This window comes from Ursus americanus, chromosome 16 (assembly GCF_024610735.1).
Source record: "Ursus americanus isolate L20-20 chromosome 16, mUrsAme1.1.p, whole genome shotgun sequence".
Lineage (NCBI taxonomy): Eukaryota > Metazoa > Chordata > Mammalia > Carnivora > Ursidae > Ursus > Ursus americanus.
The window spans coordinates 45,331,306-45,345,723 of NC_142142.1; the positions used below are offsets into that span (position 1 = coordinate 45,331,306).

Here is a 14,418-nt window from a genome sequence, read left to right on the forward strand (position 1 = left end):
ACATCCTCCAGGGAAGGGGATTTTCTGCCACACTTTATAGAAGTCCCACTCTAATTGGAATTTATGTCAGTTAGGTTTCACCGAAGGAAACAAACTATTCTAGGAATTTTAAGCAAAGAGGGTTACGGGGAATTAAGTGCTGACAAAATCACCAGCTCTACTTAGGAAATGCATTCTAGACTGGGACCCAGGATGGACTCCTAGTCCTCTGGAGATCTGACCCACTGGGGAGGTTAAAATGAAGATGGGAAGAGCTCGCCCGCAGTAACCACCACAGCATTCCACACTCTTGAGCGCACTTTCTCGGACTCTTGAAAATCAGAGCAAGGCTAGCTCTTCACTTTCCCGTGTTAAAAGTAGACTGCTTTTATTGACCTCACCATTCTACCTGATTTAAAGGGGCAAGATCTGACAATCCTGGAATGTTTAAAAACTTTTCTCTAGACAGATAATTCTGACCAGTGCAAAATCATCTTTTATGTATTGTATATTTTAAACCATAATTTATTTAGCCAAGAACTCCTAAGAGTATCATAGAATATTTTCCCATTTTCAAGGAAAAGGAAAAAAAAATAATTAGCTACAAATAAAAATCACCAATACATAGTCTGACATGACTATATTTCCTAATTCTAACCAAGTTTGAACAACCATCAATAGGACTTTTAAATATGTTCTTTTGGTTTTATTGTTTCTTTGCTAAGCCAAATGGTATTCACAATTCACTTCACGCTCCAGAGTGTGCAAACTTTTTCAGTAGAATGGCATCTAAAAAGGGGCAGACTTTTAACAGTTCACGGTGTTATTTTAAAGGGCTTTAAGTTCAACATCTATTCAGCGGATGGGGGTAGAGTCAGCAGAGAAAAATGGATACTCTGAGCTTATAAAATTTATGTAAATGACAAGAGAATTTTTATTCTGCTTGATAACGAGCAAAATTAAATGATTCTTCTAATCTTTATTGACTATCTTAGTGCAAACTATATACAATCCATTCTCTTGAAAGCCCTGTGAAACCCATTTTGCAGATGAGGAAACTGACACTCAGAAAATTCAAGTTCATGCAACTAGTTGTGTCATAACTAGTATGTGATTCAGTATTTATTGACAATAGGGTTTATTTGTTATTTGTGCTGATAATATATAAATACTTAATTTTTATAATTTCATTACATTATCAAAATACCCAAGGTCTTGAGTCACTAACCAAGTTTAAAAGAACTTCCTGAAGTTTGAATATAGTAGCAAATTTTCTTCTACCCTGTACTCAAGAAATAGTTCTACTTTTTTTTTTAGTAAAGGAGTATGGCTGCCACTCTATGACAAAACTCAAACAACTTACTCCCTATAGCCTCAAAGGACTAATTACACTGTTTATTTTTAATAAAGTTGAGTCCAATTTTTTCCTTTTGGGATTTCAAAGCAAGTTCAAAGCAAGCTAAAGTAAATGTTAATTGATTAAGTGTGGAAGAAATTAATCATGCTAAGTTATAGGAACTTTTCTTTCAACACCACAGAGGGGTTTTGCCTGGTATCACGTGAACCAAACAGGTGTAGATACAAGAAGCCTTCCGTGTGCTCCGTTGACCATGAACAGGAGCCCGAGAGGCCCTCTGCCTTCACCTTCTCCAAACTGGCCAGGGAAGGAAGCCTAAGACACACCGTATTGGAACAGGTACAAGCCAATTTGTATCAGCCCCCTATCTCAGGCAACTTTGTGTACTCAAAATCTATCCTTACTCTGACTTAGCAAGGAGCTCGTTGGAATCAAGTCTTGTGTATTCATGTCTCAAGGCTTATCGTTTTGCAGTAAGAAACACATGGTGTATTTCATTGCACACAGTAATACAATTTCTGTTTTTCTGTAGGAAATGAGAGCCCCCCATTCCTATTTTTGGCTGTTGAGTTCTGCACACATAGACCAATAGTTGAGCCGATAAAGCACAGTACTGCACTATGGGAAGCTCTGATGTTTACGTTTTGAACACCCAGATAATGAAACTAACAACTTCCTCTTTTATTAGGGCCTCAAACACCACACCTCTAGCTTTTGGAAAACTTTGTCCTTATTCTTGTCACTGAAGTTTCATGTAAAGATCCAGTTTTGCACGTGGAGAAGTAAGCGGGAACCTATTGTATTTGTGAGACTACTAGGCAAAGTACTCTGCCCCAGATAGCACAGTTTCAGGGAACATTGGCTTTCTACAGTTACTGTGTTAGTCATTCTAACCTCAAGCCTTTAAGAACAAAATTATTTCTATTAAGAAGTAATAACTCCAAATAGTCACGTTTCTTTTTAAATTAACACATAAATGATTATTTGACAATTATCCAAAAGCAAGAATACCATGTAATAGGTATAGAAAGGCACTAGTGGCAGAGATGGGAAGGATCCAAAGACAAAAATTAAATTTCATCTGTCTCAAGGGCCCGTTTATGCTCCTATGAGCCTTTGAGTCCATCAGGTTTGAATCACTCTTCCTCCAACAAATAGTATGCTCTGGTCTTGCTATCTTTAAAAAGGAATATACTTACGTAATAATTACTGTGTATTTTAAACAGCTTGATTTTTAAAAAAAGGAATAATCTTTATAGTCTCATTTTCCTATTGAAAAACTCAAAAGTCTTGGTATTTTGGGTTACTTTAAACCTGAAAGACTCATATCCTTTCTTGATCTGTGACAATTCCTCCTTAAATGCTCAGTTAAATGTTATTAACCTTATAAAGTATTCCGTGCTGCCTCCAAACAAAATTTGTTCCTTTCTCTGCCCCCACATGACTTTCATTTTATCACAGCCTTAAATGAATTCTGATGGAATTTATAAATTTGCAATCAGTGTATCTAACCCTTCCTACACTGTAGCTCCTTAGCAATTTATACAACTTTGTATCTCCAGGACCTGGTAGGGTACCTGGCACAGAGTGTTCAAGATTGTATCCAAGCTCGTATGTCTGGAGGTACTGAGCTCGCTCAGACCTGAAAGGAATACTCCCTGCGTATTCCTGGATACACTGGGGCATGAGCCAGCCCCCAGCAATGTTGTGAGAATTAGAAGCCTGGATTTATTGCTTCATCTGTAAAGTTAGATCAACCAGCACATCAGAAAGTTGGTGATGGTTCTAGTTTAGAAAACTAGGCCTCCCGTGTCTAAACGCTTCTATATCTGACCTACAACTTAGCCTCCTCTTATACCTCCGCCTTTTTTCCTAATCACATTCAAACTGCCCACCTCTCTTCTTTTCTCTAAACCCAGTTCTCAGACTTGAAGGTAAATAAGAATAACCCAGAGAAATGGTTAAAAATCTGTATTCCTGGGCCCTAACCCAGAGGATGATTGCATTTTTACAGGTAAAGCCCACAAATCAGCATTTTTAATTGACAAACTAGATTCTGGTGCAGGTTTTTCATGCCCTCAGGAAATAATTCAATAAGGAGCACCAGGGTGGCTCAGTTGGTTAAGTGTCTGCCTTAGGCTCAGGGTCCTGGGATCGAGACCCGCACAGGACTCCCTGCCCAGCAGGGGATCTGCTGCTCCCTCTCCCTCTCCCCTCTCCCCCACTCATGCTCTCTCTCTCAAATAAATAAATAAATAAATAAATAAATAAATAAATAAAACCTTTAAAAATAAATAAAATAAATAAATAAAACATATTCAAACTTACAAGATGCCAGGAGTATACCTAAAAAGGAAAAAAGAGAAACAAGCTAAGCGAATGTGCTGTCAGTAGAATGAGAAGGATTTGGTAAGGGAAGCAGGAGAGCAGCTCTGAATGGAATGTAAGGAGCTGGAGGACCAGACACGTAGACATACAACCGGGAGATTGGAAATTTGCAAGACCGAATGGTCCAAGTGGATGAAAGGATTGAGAAAGGTTTCCGGGCACCTGGGTGGCTCAGTCGGTAAAGCGTCGGTCTCTTGATTGTGGCTCAGGTCATGATCTTAGGGTTGTGAAATCAAGCCCCGAATCGGGCTCTGTGCTGAGTGTGGATCTTGCTTAAGATTCTCTCTCTCTCCCTCTCCCTCTGCCCCTACTGCCACCCCTGGCTCATACATTCTCTGTCTCTAAAAAAAGGGAAAAAAAAGAGAGAGAGAGAGTCTCACAGCAAAGATTTATGGTAAGTCCTGGCAAGAGGGTCTTATCTTTCAGAAGGGAGACGGGGCCGAGGGGGGGTGGGGGGGGGCTTTGATGATTCCGACCAGGTTAAGCTAATAAGCCAAATATGTAATGCCATGAAGGAGTACTTTTTGGGAATGAAAAAGTAGGTAAGTATGTGTGATTCTAGATCTATAAGCAACCCAAGCAGAATGCTCCACTTTCTACATGGTACAGATCTCGCATATCCTCTCATAGAAATTGAAAGACAAGGTCAAGTTTCTATGATGTACTGAGGTAAGGGGGTCCATCTTCTGGGGGTAGGGAGTGGTGACTGAGGCCAGAACACCTACCTTTCATCGCTCTGTGGGAGGAGTTGAAAGCCTCTGAGATACGGCCCAGTCTAGCACACATTCTGAGGGATATTTTTATTTTTTCAGAATCAAAGCTTTAAACTACAATAACTAATTTCTATATGCAGAATTCCTATCATTAGCCCACAAATGAGGCAAGATAACAATTGGAAGTTGACACTGGATCAAATTTACCGTCACAAACTCTCTCACCTAAGATATTATGGCTGAGCATTACAAGCGCAGGTCCAAAGTCAGACTTTCTAAAATTCACTCCCTAACTCTTCTACTCACTAGATATGGGTCCTTAATTTCTAACTAATTCCCTTGCCTGTAGAATGGAAGTAATGCTTCTCTTGTGTAGTTGCTGAGAGATTCCACAATGAAATGAATGAAAAGTTCCTTTCCTGACACAGCGTAGCTACTCGATAAACTCTAGCTGATAGTATTATGATGCATTATTCTATGGTGGCATTCCCAATCAATATCCTTTTTCCCTCTGGCAGGTTCCAGTTTCAAGCAAAAATAGCCATATTTACTAGCGCCATGGTCTAACATCACGGTTGGATCATCTTCAATGTTCATCTTAGCTCTCTCCACCTCTGAGGTTTTTTTAAACCCGCTGCAATTTGCTCGGTTGTAAAATGGACATCAATAGTAGCTATCTTATTGTGTAGATCAAGTCTTGGTGCAGATAGAGGGGAAAATGTGTGTATGTGTGTGTCCTTCGTAGCTCTAATTCTCTCCATTGGTTCTTACCTTGCCAAGCAGTATTTTTAGTGCAAAGTGCATGGAACAAGAAATCATTTCCAACAATAACTTTGATAATTGCTATGACTTTATGCAAGCCTTCTTAGACATTAAGTAGGCTAACCCACAACATTATTGGGAGGTTCAAAACGACAAAAAGAGAAATTTAAGATTTTATTTATTTGAGAGAGAGAGAGAGGGAGGGAGAGAGCACAAGAGCAAAGGGAGAGACAGAGGGAGAAAGCAGACTCCCCGCTGAGCAAGGAGACGGATGCAGGACTCGATCCCAGGACCCTGGGATCATGACCTGAGACGAAGGCAGATGCTTAACTGACTGAGCCACCCAGGCACCCCCCAAATGACAAAATTTTAAACATGTATACATAGGGATTATATTTTGATTATGTGGAAGAAAGACAGCCAGCCAACCAGGAATTATGCAGAAACTTGCTAGTCAAAAGATTAACTGTCAGTGGAATGTTATATAACACACTTCAGTGTATGTGTTTTATAATAGTAGATAAAAGCTAATATTAAACATCTGGCAGCTAGGCTTTATAAGCAATTTTTAAACATAATATTTACCCAATACTTTGGGAAAAGCCACCATTAACATATTTCCCTCATCTGAAATGATTATGTCATCCTGAAATAGTGTTCTAGCATCCTTCTGCAGGTTTTATTGAGGTATTTCTTTGATTTTGGAGATATAGACCTTAGGATAGCAGAATAAAGCTTTATTATTAACTAGCTAGCTATTTAATCCCAGGATTTATTCCTTATTGACATAACCAGAACTTACCCTGAGTGTCTCTCTCCTTCAGCCTTGGAACCAAGATTCTCTGCCTCAGCCGATAATTTTTTTTAAGACTTCTTCAGACAGAATTAAGAAAATATTTGTGTTCCCCAACTTTAATACTGGAAGTCTGGAGGAATAGTGATCCTGGATTAAACTTTGCCAAAGCTCTGAACACTTCATTACTTATCAATTAAATGAAGTAACTTGATGGTAACTTGCATTCTTTCTGTCTTAGAATGCATTTTCAGGCAATGAAATTGACAGGCAAGATCTATGAAATTCTGAGTATTTGGTGCTGGGTATGAGAAAAGGATCCTAGAACCAAGACGTCTACTGAAACCCAACCCTTCAAAACTTATGGGTAAATTTCACAAGATGCCAAAACTTCCAAGGACAAGATGAACATATCTCCAAATGGAGGCAATAGTTGAAGAGGCAAGCTGATACAACCTATCTCCTTTGGTAAGGTTCCCTCTCCCTCCTCATCTTATGCCACGAACATGTTGGAGAGCTGAGGATGAGGGGAGGCTAGTCAATGCTATACCAGGAAGAGGGATTTCCTGTCACCCACAGAAGGAAGTCTTGGTAAAAACAACAACAACAAAAAATAACCAAACAGGACTGGGGCTCTGCACGGTTTCATCCCCTGTGATTCTGCAGCTGATTAAGGAAAATAAAATCTCTAAAGATACCGAAAGCCCTGATTTTTATTGTTATTTTATGTTAAGCCAGGACACAGAAGGATCACAAATACTGAGAGTTATCAGTCTTCTTTTCTTTATCTATAAGATGAGGGGGACGCCTGGGTGGCACAGTGGGTTAGGCGTCTGCCTTTGGCTCAGCTCATGATCCCAGAGTCCTGGGATCGCATCGGGGCTCCTTGCTCAACAGGGAGTCTGCTTCTCCCTCTGCCTGTTGCTCCCCCTGTTGTGCTCTCTCTCCCTCTCTCTGACAAATAAATAAATAAAATCTTAAAAAAAAAGAAAGATGAGAACAGTACATCTAACTTTAAGAGCCACTGGGAGAAGAGATATTGGATTTCCTAATACATAATTAGTGTTCAATATCATCTATGTTATTATTGGTATACAGTTTGCTATCATGATTTGTTTCTCTTTCCGTAAGTCCCCTATAAGCAGAGAGATTGATATATTCTCAGAATGTAAGGAAGCGCTAGGTGCTTATTATTTCATTAATTGATTAAGTGATGATTTGTGGCTATCGATCCAGTTACAAAGTTCCATTTCATTTCTCTTCCAGGTCCCTGCAGATGAGTCCTGAAAACTGGACTCAGGTGACAGAGTTTGTCCTTCTGGGTTTCCCCAGGAGCCACACCCTGCAGTCCCTGTCGTTCCTGGGGTTGATGGTGACCTATGTCGTAACGGCCACAGGCAACCTGCTCATTATTGGGCTCAGCTGGACGGACCGACGCATGCACACACAGATGTACTTCTTCCTGAGGAACCTGTCCTTCCTGGAGCTGTTGCTCGTGTCTGTGGTGGTTCCCAAGATGCTCGTGATCATGCTCACAGGGGATCACACCATCTCCTTTGCCAGCTGCATCCTCCAGTCCTACCTCTACTTCCTGCTAGGCACCACCGACTTCTTCCTCTTAGTTGTCATGTCTCTGGATCGTTACTTGGCCATCTGCCGACCACTCCACTATGAGACTCTGATGAGTGGTCCTGTCTGTTCCCGACTCGTTCTGGCCTCCTGGCTAGCTGGATTCCTCTGGGTCCTTTGCCCCACCATCCTCATGGTCAACCTACCTTTCTGTGGCCCCAATGGTATTGACCACTTTTTCTGTGACAGTTGGCCTTTGCTGAGGCTCTCTTGTGGGGACACCCGCCTCCTGGAGCTGGTGGCTTTCGTGCTATCCACGTCAGTGTTACTGGGCTCGCTGGCACTGACCTCAGTTTCCTACGCCTGCATTCTTGCCACTGTTTCCAGGGCCCCCACAGCTGCTGAGCGAAAGAAGGCCTTCTCCACTTGTGCCTCGCATCTTACCGTGGTCATCATCGTCTACAGTTGCTCCATTTCTGTCTACATTCGTACGTCAGACGCTCAGTCCACACTGCTCAACAAGGGTGCCTCAGTCCTGAGTTGTATCATCACACCCCTCCTGAGCCCGTTCATCTTCAGTCTCCGCAATGAGAAGGTGAAGCAGGCGCTGAGAGATGCCCTGAAGTGGCACAGAACCATGGCTTCGAGAGGCTATGAGGGTCAAACGTAAAAGTAAAGATTAGATGAGGAGATTAAAAATGCATGCAATTTTTTAAAATGTATTTGAAGTTCAAATCACTCTGGCAACACCCTGCACTTTTCTCAGACATTTAAAAATTAGTCTCCATATGGGGCACGTCGATGACACAGTCAGCTCCCCATCTGACTCTTGGTTTCGGCTCAGGACATGATCTCAGGGTGGTAGGATTGAGCCCTGAGTCAGGCTCTGCATGGAGTCTGCTCAGGATTCTCTCTTTCTCCTCTGCCCCTCCTGCACACTTGCACGCTCTCTCTCTCTCTAAAATAAATAAAATCTTTTTTAAAAGTCTCCATAGACATACAATATAAAATAGGGAGTGAGCCTTCATTTTCCTCCCTCCTATCTTCCCGATGCCTCCCCGACCCAATTGGTCAAGTTTCAGAATTCTGGTTAGGACACGTTTCCTTTGGGGCAGGTCGGCATGTGGCCGTCATGCAGGGAGACTGCTCCTCTTCTTCCTCGGCTGTGTGTTCAAGCACCCTTATTCCTTTTTTTCTTTTTTTAAGATTTAATTTATTTATTTATTTGACAGAGAGAGAGAGACAGCCAGCGAGAGAGGGAACACAAGCAGGGGGAGTGGGAGAGGAAGAAGCAGGCTCATAGCGGAGGAGCCTGATGTGGGGCTCGATCCCAGAACGCTGGGATCATGCCCTGAGCTGAAGGCAGATGATTAACGACTGAGCCACTCAGGTGCCCCCGAGCACCCTTATTCCTGCTTCAGGATCCTGTATGCTGAAGCCAAGTGGGGATGCTGAAACATGGAGATTCGGATCAGGCCCTTAAAGGGGAGTAAGAGGCCCTCTGTGGCCTTCCACCAAACAGAGTATTACAAACAAGATTAACCAGAACCGGTATACAGAAAATGACATTTTGGCTGCGGTAACAAATGGTTCCTTCACTGGCTATTGCTCTTTATGTGACTAGCCGCTCCTGTAGGAATCACATAAAGGAAGAATGCTGTGGCCAACAAAACATTTGAGTATCCCAAATTCCCAAGTCTAAATACAAGGACAATCATTCAATTGTTTCTTTAAGAGGTATTATGAAATACCTAGTGCGTTTAAGGCACTGAGCTAGGCAGGGATGAGTCTAGGGTGACATCTTGGGCCAACAGAGACATGGAGGGCACAAATTTTAAAGAGACACATGCCCCAGTGGCTGCACCAGTTCAGGGTCAAGCCACGCACAGACCTGGGAGTGACTGCCTCCTCAGTCCTGCACCTGAGGCTTCTCGGCTACTGCTCTGGAATCTGGCTCTGGAGCTGGACCTTCGGTATACAGTAGTAAACAAAGTAGACCTCACTCTCACGTTTATAGAATTTATAGTATAGTTGGGATGGCTAGCAAAAAAACACAAAAAACAAAACAAAACAAAAAAAACAGACAAACAAGAAAACCTAAATACACACCTTAGTATGTAGTTGCAATTTGTGATCAGTGCTTCCAAGAAAAGAGTTGAGTTTTGTTAGAGGGGCTAATAAGGAAAAATAATTCAAATGGAAGGCCAGGGAACACACCTCTGAGGAGATGAGCTTTAAACTGTGGCCTCAGGCTGAGCAGCAGTTATCCAGGCTAAAAGTAGGGGAGGAGCACTCCAGAGAGAGTGAGTAGTATTTGCCAGGACCCGGAGTAAGACAAGAGGGACTAAGAGAAACAAATGTACAGGAGGACTGGAAGTGGAGAGGTGGGAGGAGGTCAGTTCACACAGAACCTAGTCTGCAAGCTTTATGTGGAGTTTTCTTCCTTTGTAAAGGCAATGTAAAGCCTTTGAAGGGCTTAAAGTGAGGACGTGATCAAATCGTATTTTTAAAAAATCAATCAGCTGTTGTGGGGACAACTGGTTAGAGGGAGACAAGTGGATTTTAGGGGATCAAGTAGGAAGCTACAGCATGGCTTGGATGGGCTGGTTATGACTTTACAATTGGCAACAGAGACTGAGAAAAAATGGTCAATAGTAGTTTGGAAGCAGACTTGATAAGATGAACACTCTTCCTGCCCACAGAGCTCTTACAGCCTATGAAAGAGCCAGGCTGGGAAAGGGACGAAGCTGGAAAGAGGGGAAGAGCAGAATCTTAAGGGAGACTGAGTTATTTTCTGAAGAGAATAACCACTACTTAAGGGGACTGTGTGCATTTTTATGCATAGAAGTAAGTGTACTAAACCTGCCTAAATTTGAGCTCTTTTCCCTACCATTCAGAAAGATGACTCTTATAAGAAAAATCATTTTGGTTATTGAAAAATAAAGAAGCTGCATTTTCTTTGCACCTATATGTCCTCTTCAGTGTATCTGCACATATGACTTGTATAAATCAACATTTGACCCTGCTACAAGTCCAAAGTATAGTGGCAGGAGAACTAAACTCTTGCTACCAAAGCAAACTGCATGGAAAAGAGAAGTGTGATTTGAGTCTCCTGATGCTAGAGTTAACTTTCCACTAAAAGATACTCTTTTTAAATAGCTTATGTGTTTGCTCTATGCTGTCCTATCCCCTCTTCCAACCTTCCACCTCCCTTTTCCCTAGACCTATGCCTTTCCTCTTTCAAGTTTGACCCAAACTCTAGGCCCTGTGTACTAAACATTCCCTCTCAGCTGGCTATCATTGTGGAAAGGAACTTCACTTATACTAACTTACTTACTAAAATATAAGTGATGGGTGATGACTTAATGCTAAGATTGCAAAGACGTTTGTTAAATCTCATCCTCTTCCCGTCTCACATCCAGGGTAGATATCACGGATTGATTAAATAACATTCAACATAAATAAACGAAACATTGCTTTGTTTTATTTTAAAATTGATTCTCAGGAATGGGAGTGAAGATAAAAAGGTGCAGGTCCTATGATAAAGTTAAGAAGCCAAATGGTTAACTCGGTGGTAGGAGATGGAGGAATATGGATCAGGGAGTTAAGGTGTGAGGGGTGAATAGAGAGACATTTCTCCATTTCCTTTAAATTGCAGTAGAGCTTTTAGGAGTACTTATATACTATCTTGTACCTCTCCTTATTTAGGGACTCAGAGATAATCTACTTTTCCAATTCTGCATTTTTCATTGGGTTCAGCTGTCAACAAATGATCTTTTACTCCAGGTCTCTGCATTCCAAAATCCAGTATGTTTCACTCTCCCATCTACAATAGACCAAACCCAAGTTAGGATATTTTATCTCTACCCATGATGCCAATTCAACTGGCACAAACGCACAAAGACATAGTGGCCCTTAGTAGCTACAAAGAGTGTTAGATATTATTAAGAACTTAGGTTCCAAAATTAAACAGACTTGGGTTGGGTTCCACAAACAAGCTCTAGAGACTTAAATAAATTACTCAATGTCTCAGCTGCCAGAGATTCATCTTTAAAGTGAAGATGATACCTACCTCATAAGAATGTTGAGAGAACTAAAATAAATAGTAAATGTAAATCACTTGATACAATGCCTGGCACAGAGTAAGTTCTTAACAAATATTATTTAGATCATGATGATGGTGACTACCTTAAAAACTATGAATAGGAAGTAATTTTCCCAAGACAATTCCCCTTCTCTTCATTGATGTTGAATTCAATCAGCCTTCTGAAATCAGAGCTCAGTATCCCACATTTATGTTAACCTCCAGATCCCTCCTGTCTCCAGGTAGTTTATAATTGTTTTGAGCTCTTCAGATATATTTTGTGCCCAAGAAGAAATATCAGAAAAGAAACACCAGATGTACCACCTCTATGAAGTGGGAACTCTCTCAGTAGGGCCACCATCATCATATGGCCAAGTGCCATCTGAGTCAAACACCTTTTCTGCAGAGCACCTGAGACTTTTTCTCTAGGAGGCACTTGGGAGAAGTTCTAGGATACTCATTCCATTTTCTAGCTGTGTTAAAAGTCCGGGTCCCCAGAACTTGGCTGAGGTTGAGAACAATAGAGAAGCAGGTAGTAGAGCAAGTCATTGCGTGGACAAGTAGTTTTAGCTACTTCGTAGGTCTTCTCGAGCAGGTTCCTACACTGAAGCAGCTCTCAGATTCTTAGGCTCTGCCTCTGCTAATCCGGGGGTCAGTGTTCCAGGGGACCCAGAAGGTCTTTTTGCCTCCTCCACAGCTTTTTCATGGCCATGATCACTTCCTTGTTTCTCAGGGTATAGATGGCAGGATTCAGCATGGGAGTGACCATTGTGTACAGCACAGAGACCGCCTTGTCCATAGGGAATGTCCGAAATGGCCTCGCATAGATGTAGACACAAGGCACAAAGATTAAGGTCACCACAGCAATATGGGAGGCACAGGTGGATAGGGCTTTGCTGCGGCCTTCCTGTGAGTGGCCTCGGAGCATGAATAACAGGGCCGTGTAGGATCCCAGGAGCACCAGAAAACACATCAAAGTCACCAGGCCATTATTAGACACCATCAGTAGCTCTAAGACAAAGGTATCTGTGCAGGCCAATTTGATCAGCTGAGGCACATCACAGTAAAAGTTGTCCAGCTTGTCAGGCCCACAGAATGGCAGCTGGATAGTCAGTCCAACCTGTACAATGGAATGGATGAAGCCCCCCACCCAGGAGGCTACCATGAGGAGCCCACAGACAGTCCTGTTCATAATAAGCGTGTAGCGTAAGGGCTGGGAGATGGCAACATAGCGGTCGTAGGCCATCACCGTCAGCAGGAAGATCTTGATGCCTCCAATGAAGTGGAAGAAGAAGAGCTGAGTCAGGCAGCTGCCAAAGGAAATGATGGGGTGGCCCGAGAGCAAGTCAACCAGCATCCTAGGTGCCGTGATGGTAGAGTAGCAAAAGTCTAGGAAAGAAAGATTGCCTAAGAGAAAGTACATGGTTGTGTGGAGGCGTGGGTCAGAGGTCACTATGGCCACAATAAGGAGATTTCCCGTTACAGTCAACAGATACACAACAGAGAAGACAGTGAAGAAGAGGAAGCGGAGCTCCCATCCCTGAGAGAGCCCCAGGAGGACGAAGCCTGTCACTTGGGAATGATTTGCCGGATTCATCTGCTTGGACTGAGCTGGTCAGTGAACCTGCTGAGGAAAATGGACATATTCATCATGGGCCCCACAAACTTCTCTGCAATAATTTCCTCTGCCCTCTCTGGGGAATTTTCTCCTGTCTCATTTATTCTAAGATGAATGTTGTGAGTAGATCAAGGGGAAGCCAAGCTTTTGAACTTCATACACTGGTGTAAGCAAACGCCAGGTGCCAAAAACTTGGGGTACCACCGATACTCTTTCTAGTTCATGAAAATCAAAAATAATCAGCCCTCAAAACTGCTACCCTGAGAGTGAATCTCACTTCTCCCAGTAGCCAGCTGTATAAACAGGAACAATCTTCCAAAATTATTTAAGTCTCACTTCCCTCATCCATGATGTGCACTAGCCAGGATGCCTGCAAGGTCTCCTGTGCTCTAATATTGTATAGCTACAGGTGGCCTTTATTTAGAAAACCCAAAAAATTCCCACTGGCCAAATATTTAAACATACAAGGGTCGTGAACTACTGTTTTTCTGAAGTTAGATAAGAAAACATGTGGAAGAAGGAGCTTCCTATCCAGGGGCTCTGGGAAACCCAGAGAAACTATAGTCCCCGGGGAAATATAGGGAAGGGTACTAGAATGTTGAACCACCCCTGAAAAGCTTGTGTGTCACTCTTAATTTGGGGGACAGAATCCAAAGAATAATTTCTTATTCATATGAGAAGCAGCAGGAAAAGTCCATAAATGTTGTTTGAAGGTAAAAAAAAATCACTATATAAATGCAAGCTGCCTCAACATTTAAAAACCTTAAAAATATAAAAGGTGTTTTTGTATGTTTAAGCATTTTTTAAAAATACTGAGAAAACTGGCTATTTGTAAGAATTCTAGAATGAATCTCTTCATTTCAAAAGAAATGTGAAGTATCATGCCACACTTAATTTTAAGTATGACTTTTCAAGTATATTTTCCTTCCTTTGTTCTTTCTTCAATATGCATTTCTTAAGCATCTTTTATTTACTAAACACTAAGGATTTTAGAAAATAAGACACAAGTGCTCTAACATGTCGCACTCTGCATAGGACCTTCACCTTCTGACAGCTGCCCACCCCTCCAGTTTTGTCATTTTATTCCTAGCCCCCTTCCACATGCACTATGATCTAGCACCCCAGGCTACTTGAAGTTCCTTGAACTTGCCATGC

At 42.0% G+C, this 14,418-nt stretch overlaps 2 protein-coding genes across 2 annotated transcripts; one reads left to right on the plus strand and one right to left on the minus strand.

The window, feature by feature from the left end:
- Positions 1–7,268: 7,268 nt before the first annotated feature.
- OR6T1 (olfactory receptor family 6 subfamily T member 1) lies at positions 7,269–8,231 on the plus strand. The gene has a single exon (XM_045797615.2). The coding sequence runs from the start codon at positions 7,269–7,271 to the stop codon at positions 8,229–8,231; it is 963 nt and encodes a 320-aa protein (XP_045653571.2).
- A 4,066-nt stretch (positions 8,232–12,297) lies between these two features.
- On the minus strand, positions 12,298–13,242 carry OR4D5 (olfactory receptor family 4 subfamily D member 5). The gene has a single exon (XM_045797543.2). The coding sequence runs from the start codon at positions 13,240–13,242 to the stop codon at positions 12,298–12,300; it is 945 nt and encodes a 314-aa protein (XP_045653499.2).
- Positions 13,243–14,418: the final 1,176 nt, after the last annotated feature.

Coding starts and splice junctions, on each gene's coding strand:
- OR4D5 (XM_045797543.2), bottom strand. CDS start 13,242: ATGAATCCGGCAAATCATTCCCAAGTGACAGGCTTCGTCCTCCTGGGG.
- OR6T1 (XM_045797615.2), top strand. CDS start 7,269: ATGAGTCCTGAAAACTGGACTCAGGTGACAGAGTTTGTCCTTCTGGGT.